This window comes from Lolium rigidum, chromosome 3, assembly GCF_022539505.1.
Source record: "Lolium rigidum isolate FL_2022 chromosome 3, APGP_CSIRO_Lrig_0.1, whole genome shotgun sequence".
Classification (NCBI taxonomy): domain Eukaryota; kingdom Viridiplantae; phylum Streptophyta; class Magnoliopsida; order Poales; family Poaceae; genus Lolium; species Lolium rigidum.
The window spans coordinates 375,878,302-375,888,486 of record NC_061510.1 but is presented as its reverse complement, the minus strand read 5'-3'; the positions used below and the strand labels follow the sequence as shown (position 1 = coordinate 375,888,486).

The following is a 10,185-nucleotide window of genomic DNA, read 5'->3' as shown; positions in this document are numbered from 1 at the left end:
TGGTCTCAAAGCAGACATACATAGAAGCAACACCTCGTTAAATCTGTCATTGAAATCGTGTCGTAATCTATCCAAAACATCAGGGAAACAATCCACATCGTTGTTAATCCCAATCTCCTATCTTGGCTTCTTTGGGCCGGTTCATATAAACATATTTCATGTCGGCTACTGAAATGCCATACATCTCTCAGAAAGAATGTACTTTCTAAGCTTTTGCAACTCCTTATTTGATTCCACATCTGAAATAGTAGTATTTCTAATGTCTTTATCCCTTTTCCTGCGATGTTTTTGATAGTTCATTTGTTGAAGCTAATATTACCATCATATGTAAATAAAATGCACAATCAAAGGTCTGAATATTGATGCCACTTGCCGATGTCTGAATCATTTTTTCTCAACATATTGAGTAAATTTCATTTTTTACCTCTTAGTTTATCATTTGTGATAATAATTACCCAATTGAACAACAAATCCTTCTAGCTACCCCATTTAGTAAAGTTTGTGCCAGAAATTACCCCTTTTAAGATTTGGGAGCGTTTTGTCGACTGAGACTTAGCCGTTAGTCTACGTGGTATGCCACATTAGAGACGTATTGTATTTCTTGTCTTTTCCTCTATGCACATCTATGCACATGTCTAGAAACATCTAGATATTTCCTTAATCAAAATGTGTTTAGTGGTACTTGTAGAAGCTCAGATTTTACTTATGTATTTGAGTGAACTCGGCACATAACTTCGGCTTCCACAATGGGAATGCTAACATCGATAGCGTGCAAGGTGCGGTGGCGCGTTACATGTGTGCTTCTGCACTCGGCATGAGCTCTTCCATTGGCGGGCACCAGCATACTCGAGATACTCGCAACTACTCCCAACACAATACCAGCGCGCAGCTGCAACGTTGTAACCAGCAAATACTGCTCCTGCGATTCCGCCAGCAAGAATAATCTCACAATCCATGGCAAGAAGCTATCCATGGCAAATGCCATGTGCATGCAGGTTGCGATGGTGTGCTATATCTCAAGATAATGGTGCATTAGCTCCAGGAGAAACTCCCTCTGCTGTGGACGAGGAGCGAGTGGTGAACATCAGGATAAACTACATCTCCGATGCTACGTAAACCAGATCCCAACTGGCAGAACGTTTTAAACTCATGATTGGGTAAAATGTGGCACAAACTTCACTAAATGGGGTAAGCAGGAGGAATTTTTCCTAATGGCAAATTATGGGGTAAAAAATGGAATTCACTCCAATATATTCTATCACTTTAACCACTGATGAGAACATCTTTTACAAACCCAACAACGTTTTATAATGAGAATTCCAAAGAGTTTCACCTGGCCTTTGAAGGGGTAGCTTTTCATTCCGTCCACTGTAGCAATCTCTGCGCCAAATTGCTTTCCTCAGTTCTTCTCGATGATGCTCTCGGAGTTGGTCTTCTCTCTTGCAAGATGCTGCCATTTAGCAGAACTGATATCATATCAAACAAATCTGCGACATCAAATATGGCCATCGCAATAGCCACAACCACCAAATTAAGTTCATGATCAAAGCAATGTATGTAATATGTTGAATTCTTCTCTCTTTTAATTTTAGCTTGCAAACCATTAAACTCATCGGACATGTCACTCACTCCATCATATAGCCTAGTCCTCTAACTTGCTTCAGACTCAAACCAAGTTTGAAAATATGAAATCTATGCAAAACTTGAGATAAGGAGCAAATGTCTCCTCCACATGAACAATACCAACAAACCTTTCTGGCACCAGCCCGTACTAAATACCAACATATCGGAGAGCCACTACCGTTTATTCTTTGCCGGAAACATCTCAACATTCATCGACTAATAAGCTAAACACACCATTGCCAATTTTCTCCATAATACAGCCCAATACTTCTTTTACAAAGCACTCTGTAATATCTTTCTAAATTTTTGGAGACAATATTTAATTATTATCTGGAGCACTTTGGAATGCCTTGGCAACAACATCTTTCTGCTTAATAGTGTAGTTCATTAGCTCACGTTAGTTTTCTTTATTTTTGAGGAATTTATGTTTTCGTGCCCACGTAAAGATAATCATTGATGCGATAAGTGTCGATAAGCATCTATTGCAGCATTTAACCAAATAAGATGATAATTCTTTTTAATTTAGATTTGCCTACCCAAGGCTGCAGCGATTGATTGGTCTTGGGTTCTCATAGTCCTTGAGTGCGTGTTGTGAAAACTATTTTGATCACCGACGTGAATCACCAATTTCTCTGTCTTGTTCAATGTGTTAAAGCCTCCTACTATAAATTCATGCCCATGGTGGATGTCTTTAATGTTTTTTATTTGTAAAATTTCACCAATCTATTAAAAATGATCAACACTAGTAGTACAGAGAATCCCAAAAGTAATAGAAATTACATATAGGTCTTTGGACCACCTAACGACGACTACAATCACTAGCACGAGTCGAAGACGCGCCGCCGTCCTCGCCCCTCCATCACTAGAGCCGGATAAATCTTGTCGTAGTAGAGCTTGTTATAACAGACAAATGGGAAGTCGCGAGTTAAGGCCACAAAGGACCAGCGCACCAGAGCAGCAACGATCGCCATTAATGATAACCGTAGATCGAAAGAGACTGATCTGAAAACACATAGATGAACATGAAAGTGGCTAGATCCTGCGAGATCCACCAGACATACGACTCAACATGCCCTCCAGCGGCGCTAGATGCACCACCAAAGCAAGGATACAGCGGGGATGATCTTATTCTGAATTTAGGACGTAGCCATCGCCTCAACAACCGAAGAAGACACTGAAAAATAGACTGAACAAAGAATAGAAAAACTCGTGTGTGAGAGTCCTTGGTCCGCTACACCTCCAAGGGCCAAGGCCACCGGAAGCGAAGTGGACCAGCAGCATCACTAAACCACAAGTAGTTAATATTGTCTCTAAACAAACAGCAACATAAGCAATCGGAAACCACAAGCTTAGCTCGAGCTACACCTAGCTTGTATTTTAAAAAACTGAAAAAACATTTCAAAGTTTCAAAAAAAATGAAATTAAATATACATGTTGATAATACCGCTATCTACAAACATGGAATGTTCCAATTCTTAATACCTTGCATTCGGGGCTGTGCAAAAATGACAAATTCTCACATCTATACTAGTGAACAGTGTAAGATTTCCAAATCTCTAAATCTGTCAGATTTTGTTACTTTTGTGGAGCCTCAAATATAAGGTATCTCGTGTTAAAAATTTACATATTGGTATACCACATCATTGTCTACATCAATATTTTTTTGAAACATTAAAATCCAATTTTCAAATTTTGCAAAAAAAAAAAGAGTTGCATGTAGCTTTCGCTACAAAAATCCACTCCCCATAAGCAATAGGCTTTTGTCGAGCTAATTACCTTACTAATCAAACCAATTTGGATTGAATCTCCTTTCCTTTTTCTTCTTCCCAATCAGCATGTAAGGAAAATTAAAACCACTAGGCTGATAAGGTTCACAAGTTACCTCCTTTGATCCATAGGATTTGTATAGGAATTATGTAGAATTTGGATTTTATGAAAAAAATTCTACATAATTTTTTTAATTTATAGGAACTTATATATCTTCTATAGAAACTAATCATACAGAAATCTTTTTGTTAATCCTATAAAAAAAACATTAGGTTATACCTCATGAAAAAAATTGCTACAATCAAACACATTTCATCTTTTCATGGTATTTAAGTAGGTATGATATACCAATCATAAATTTTTCCTATTCCTATGTATTTTCTATCCTATAAATCAAAGGAGTCCTAAATATTTTCTCCATCATGTTAATTGGGGTGATAATCTGCTATTCTCTTTCTTTTAGCTGAATTTTTTTAGAAATACTCGGACCGTTGCGGAGGGGCTGTTGCTACAGCCGGCCGAGTAAAAGCTTTTCTGTTGTGGCGAATGGATGTATATTCTCCATATGACGTTTGAGAAGGGCAACTCTTTGCGTCTTAATCATCAATTGAATTGGCAAACCTTTTGCATCGTTTTAGAAAAAAAAAGTATAACTTGAGCTTGCTTGTCTCTACATATGAAAACATCGGCTCATCGCAGCAATGTGCAAACCGTATGACAGCGGTGTGGTCGCGCCGCTGCAAGGTCGGGAGGCGGCGGGCAGCGGCCTTGCAGCGGAGGAGAAGGGAGATGACGGAGCTCATCGTATTCGAGCGTTTCGACGAGCGAAGGTCGGTGGCATCAGTCTGTTGCCGATCGGCCACTACATTTGTTGTTGAACTTCTTTTTAGAAGCACAGAAGGCAGGCGATCGTGAAACCCATCTAGGGTTTCGTCCCTTTCGCGGGCGATGTTGTCGATCTGCTCCGTCTCCGGTGGCCTTTGGACCTCGGAGGCATGGCGGATCGCGGCCTCTCGCCGGCGGGAAGGTTTCCGTTCTTCGTTTAGTTTGTTTTCAGTGTCTTCTTCAAGATGGTGAGGCGGCGGCTACTTCCTGAACTCAGAATAAGGTCATCCCTGCCCTATCCTCGCTCCGGTGGTGCATCTAGCGTCGGGTGCCAGTGTAGGACGCGTGGAGTTGTGTGTCCGGTGTATCTCCTGGGATCTGGTCGGTTTTCGTGTTCAATGGTGTGGTTTCAGGTCAGTCTCTTCCGACCTACAGTTGTCATCATTGGCGACGGTTGCTGCTCTGGTGCACTGGTCTTTTGGGCCTTAGCACAACGACTTCCCGTTTGTCTACTACAACAAGCTCTACTACGACAAGCTTTGTTTGGCTCCGGTGATGGAGGGGCGAGAAAGGCGGCGCGCCTTCGGCTCGTGCTAGTGTCTGTAGTCATCGCTAGGTGGTCCAATGACCTATTTGTAATTTTTATTACTTTTTAATCTTTTTGTACTACTGTTGATGATTATTAATAGATCGGTGGAATTTTCGAAAAAAAAAACTTCTTTTTACAAGTGTTTCTTGTTCAACTTGGAGAGTAAATTAAGGTGGACAAATAAAATAAAATTACTAGGCTCTCCATCCTAAAAAAGGTTGTTCTACTTTTTTTTAATATGTACTACCTCCATCCTAAAGCTTAAAGCTTATCTTTTTTTTAAACCAAGTAAGGTTTGACCAAATTTTTAGAACAGTCTATCAATAAATATAATATTTTGTAGATATCATACGAAAATATATTTTATTATCTATTTAATATTATTAATTATATATTTTGCATGTTAATGATTTTTGGTAAAAGTTTAGTCAAACTTGACATAATTTGACTTTCTAAAAATATTATAAGGCTTAAGCTTTGGGATGGAGGTAGTATGTATCTATAGTTAAAATATGTCTATATACTCTCTCTGTTCCACAAAATATGTCTTAATTCGAATTTGAACAAAGTTAAGACGTGGATGGAGGAAGTACCTCCGTATTTAGACAAAACTAAGCTGCTTTTTTTAAAGTAGGAAGGGGTACAAGGGAGGAGAAAAATAACAAGATTTGAATCAGCCTCTCCTCGAAGAAAACATTAGGCTGGCAGTGTAGGTCCGCACCCTAGGGAAACAATAGCACTGGTTTATTGTTCTTCGACTCTCTCCGTCGATAAAAGAATTTCAAGCATTTATCCAAATTCAGATGTATCTATATGCTGAGGTAGTATTTTTTTTTAAGAACTGTTAAACATCTCAGTGCACATGCTTGTTTGTCCTTCCGAGATTGATACTGCAGTTTGATACAGCCCTGCACACTTGCATACTCCGGCTGCGTACTTTAGATCATAACTTAAAGTTACAGTAGCATCCTGCATTACTCTTCTCGTTTTTGAAACATCAAGTTATTCTTCTAATCACTACATTACTCTTCTCACCACAAAATCAAGACAGACGAGTTGGAAGAATTACTGAAGCTCACAGATTGACAATATATGCAGTACAGAAATATTACTACCAAATGGAACTAGACAACGGAGTTTGAGTGAATGTCTATATTCACCATATGATGTGCAACTTGAGCTTGCTTGTCTCTACACACCAACAGTAAGACCCATGTTACAAAAAAAAACCTGATGAGCTCCCAGCAGCTATGTTTTCTAACAACAAATGCACAATTTCTTCCCAAGCTTACTCAGACCCAGAACATCTACAAGGGGAGAGGAGAATGCTTATGCTTCTTCTGTAAGCTGTAACAACTTTTACTCTTCCAACTTTCAATGAACATCTCTAAGAGGATTACACAGAATGCTCGTCGCAGCATCATCTAAACATCTGTCAGAATTATTGACGATACAATCATCACATATGCGAGGAAGAAGAACATGACGATCTGGATGAAGAACTTGGGGTTGTCTCTCAAACTTGGGGCCGCCACCGATCTACTGCTTGAGAAAACATTTAATGCACTTATGCTCAGTGACAGGCAAGGACTGTGGGAAGAGACATACTTCAGCATCATTCTTACCTCGCGATGCGCTGTGAGAGCCGATTGAAGGGTAGGCTCTGAATGAAAACGACACCGGGTCCTGTGAGAGATGCTCTCAGCTGGTTGTCGCCCTGCATAAAATGATAATTCTCAGAGCAAGGAAACAAAGCAATTCTCAACACAAAGAACATAATGAAACAAATGTAGGCAAAGAAGAAGGATATACTAACCCCGAAGACTGCTCTTCTCAGTTGGGTAGGGTTCTTTAACTGAAAGTTGATGGTGGTTGTCATAGCCACAATACAACCAGCATCAACAGTAATTACCTCCCGGGGAGCAAGAATTTTCTGCATTACTAGCAAAGGCAGATAGCAAAACCTTCCAAAGTTAAGAGGACCCGAGGTTGCAACAATTTTCGTGTGTAGAAAAAGAATGAGCATCAGACAACAAGTTTCATGCTTGTGTGAAATAAATCGAGATTTGGTCTTAAGAAAATCTAGCTAGTAATAAATTAACAAAATGATGTGTAGGTACAACATATCAGATGCTGCGCTATTACTCCTATGACAGAACATGCATACTTGAGTAAAAGGTAAAGTTCCCCAAGTCATCTTTCAGGTTTCAGCAATATATCAAATCAACATGTCCGAGAGATTTACATAATCACGGCTTGTAATATTAAACCCTAAAATATCCAGGTCCCATTTTTCATGAACATAAATAGCATTGCAGTTTTAAATACTAACATCTACGTCCACAATCAACACTCGGATTGTAAGGGTGAAATAACTTGTACCTGCTCCACCACCGACAAGAAAGACCATCCCTTGACCCCTAAGTTTGTGTTTGAGTATCATCTGCAGAAGAAAAATATGCATCTTTCATTTCCTAGCAAACAAGTTGCCCAGCAGTAGCATACAAAATCAAGTGAACCAACTTGCAGGACCCATATGATATCGTAATCAATAAGGTACCTCAATGACTACCATACCTCTGCACCAATTTCAATGTTGCGCGGCCTCTGATCAAGTGTACTTGTGACTGACACGTCATTGACCGAGCAGAGAAAAGCATCTGCCTGCAATTTCGTACACTATGAGGTTCTTGTGACTGTTTTTCAAGCAAACGACAAACTTCAAGACAGCTTACCTGGCTAAGAAGTTCTCCACCAAAGTTCGCTAGATCTATCTGTGACAAAAGCAAGCAATTATGGTGAGACTATGATAAGAAGTTTGGCTGATAATACAGATAGTCTGCTACTTGAGATAACATGACCACTCAAATGAAATATACATATTTTGCGAGTGTATTCTTCTATTGGTTTAACAAGATAACCTCTTGTGTAGCCTAGCAGATACATTCTTAAAGGCAGCATAACCAAATAGATTAAATGCAAGTTTGATGTCAATGCCCCCTGTTACTACCAAGAACATCTTGTCGTTTCTGCTAAAGGACCAAAACTAAATGCAGGTGAGGTTAATTGGTAACTAAAAAGCTAGTAGCACAAGACGCCGTTTAATTTTTATTAATTAATCATAAATCATATTGCTCAGGAGTTCAATATGGGAAAACAAACAAGTGACATAACTTTTTTGGAAATGAAGGATTTGAATGCTTTTTAATAATGGGCAGATATGGTGATGTAGTTCGCATGATTAACCTATGGCTTTGCATTGAAAGTGATGAAACAACTCAGAGCTAAGCTGTAAAAAATGGAAGGTAACGCTAAGATGTAAAGTTGTAAACTATATAATGACTTCACAGAGAAGAGATACTAACAGGCAGTATCCTCCCAGGGAATGGCGCAGAAATCCCAACATATCCATCATCAGGGCCAGGATTGAAGAAAACAGTGCTGGTTATACTTTTTCCAAACATCCACTGCCACACGCCTCCATCGTTTTCAGGTAAGTAATTATTGTCCATCTGGATGTTCCCGGACATGTAACACATTGTACCTGTAAAGCACAGCGATGAGAAGAGAAAGTACACACTAACAGCTTCTATGAGGATCACATGATTCCAAGAAAGTAAATACACGACACGACAAATAGAGAGTAATTTTTCAAGATGGGTTTACAGTCAGAAGGCGCTACAGACCAAAACCGTAATGGAGATGCCAACAGGTGGGCGTAAGATTAAGACAATTAGCAACAGGCCCTGATTCCTAATTTTGTGTCTGCCCAGCGCCTATCTCGCCTAACCACACCCCTAGGCAGACATAACCGCACGCATAGCACTGTCGCCTAGCGCCTAGGCGCACTTGGCGCGCTTTTTTAAACCATGCAATTTAATCATAATTCATAACATTCAACTGACAGCATGGCAGTAAGTTATAGTTTCTGACAATTTAGCATGAATACAATGCTAGCACATCCTACAAACTAAAATATAATTCAGGATGACAAGCAATTATAGTGGTTAAGCATGCAAGCCGCAGATATTTAAACTGGCAGTACAGAAACGAGATCAAGTTACCGGGTTTCGCAGTCAACTTCTCCTGTGACTTCACCATCACCTACAAAGCATTTCCCACAACCAGTCACAAATGACCACGACTCAATTCATCTGAAGATAGAACATGAGAGTGAGAATTAAGCACCGGAAACTACCTGCAGGACCTGCACATCTCCGCCGGATATCTGAAACGCCGTCACAGATCCCTCTTGGCTCTGAAAAAAGCAAACCACGCAATTCAAAACTGAATCAGATCACGAGAGCTCCAATCGGGGAGAAAACAGTGCCACAGATCGTGTGGATCCATCCCCACGACCTCGAATCTAGACCTAGCATGTGCAGAATCGTGCGGGGGAGGTTCAGATCGCAGGGGGGGAGGAGCACCGACCTGGTAGACATACGGCTGGAAGGGCGTTGAGAAGAAGGGCGCGGCCATGGCGGGCCGGAGCCTTCTGGAAGGTTCTAGAAGCGATCAGTGGGAGCCGACTGGGAGCGTCGTCTTCGGGATCAGCGGTGTTGCCATTTGACGAGCTCTCGATGTGCTGAGCCTGAGAGAATTTATTTATTTTTTTCCTGTAATTTTGTTTACTACGTGGCGTTATTATCTGGCCGTCGGTTGTGCTCTGAATGGTGAGTTGATGCGCGAAGCGGTTGCTTGCGTGGCTGGTCCACGTAGTCTTCATGCGCGCGTGGCCGTGTCCTGTTGGCTGGTGCGCCTTGGGACGACGTGTCCCATGTATACAGCATGGAATCAGATACGTGGAGGACTACATGTCAATTTACCAAAGTGTTAACTGGACATGGCGACATACTCCTAGTCGGGGATGTTCGTAAGTTTTTTTTTGAGAAACACAGTACAAACGCAGGTGCTCACATACACGCGCATACACTCACCCCTATGAACGCACACACGCACACCCTACCCCTATGAGCACCTCCGGAAGACTGGGCCGGCGGATTGGATCTTGAAATTGACGAAGTCACCACGAGCGCCTCGTCGTCGACGGGAACGTCGCCTCCCATCGAATGAATATTCCACCTTTATGAGACACACGGATGTCAAACGCAGGGTTTGAACTCGCAGTGGTGAGGTACAACCACCCTCCTAACCACCCAACCTCAGGTTGGTTCTCTGGGAATGTTCGTAAGTTACTTCCTCCTATAATTTGTTGTACTCTCTCTGTTCTTAAATAGAAGGTCACTTCCACCAGACGCAATGAGTATCATGGTTTGGAACTGCCAAGGATTGGGATTGGACGAAGATGAGGGATGACAAAGTTCGACGTTTCATGTGGTCGTTGGGCTATGTCGGCGCCTATGTTGTTAGCAGCGTTGGTT

The 10,185-nt window shown here is 41.1% G+C and overlaps 1 protein-coding gene across 1 annotated transcript; it reads right to left on the bottom strand.

The window, feature by feature from the left end:
- Positions 1-5,886: 5,886 nt before the first annotated feature.
- On the bottom strand, positions 5,887-9,409 carry LOC124704345. Its single transcript, XM_047236599.1, has 10 exons — positions 9,236-9,409; positions 9,003-9,062; positions 8,869-8,908; positions 8,170-8,348; positions 7,540-7,578; positions 7,382-7,468; positions 7,187-7,247; positions 6,621-6,745; positions 6,430-6,521; positions 5,887-6,346 (listed from the first exon to the last, which is right to left on the bottom strand). The coding sequence occupies exons 1-10, from the start codon at positions 9,281-9,283 to the stop codon at positions 6,229-6,231; spliced, it is 849 nt and encodes a 282-aa protein (XP_047092555.1). The 5' UTR covers positions 9,284-9,409; the 3' UTR covers positions 5,887-6,228.
- Positions 9,410-10,185: the final 776 nt, after the last annotated feature.

Coding starts and splice junctions, on each gene's coding strand:
- LOC124704345 (XM_047236599.1), bottom strand. CDS start 9,283: ATGGCCGCGCCCTTCTTCTCAACGCCCTTCCAGCCGTATGTCTACCAG. Junction 7,469..7,539: donor GTGGAGAACTTCTTAGCCAG/GTAAGCTGTCTT, acceptor ACGAAATTGCAG/GCAGATGCTTTTCTCTGCTC. Junction 6,347..6,429: donor CTCTCACAGCGCATCGCGAG/GTAAGAATGATG, acceptor TTTCTCAAGCAG/TAGATCGGTGGCGGCCCCAA.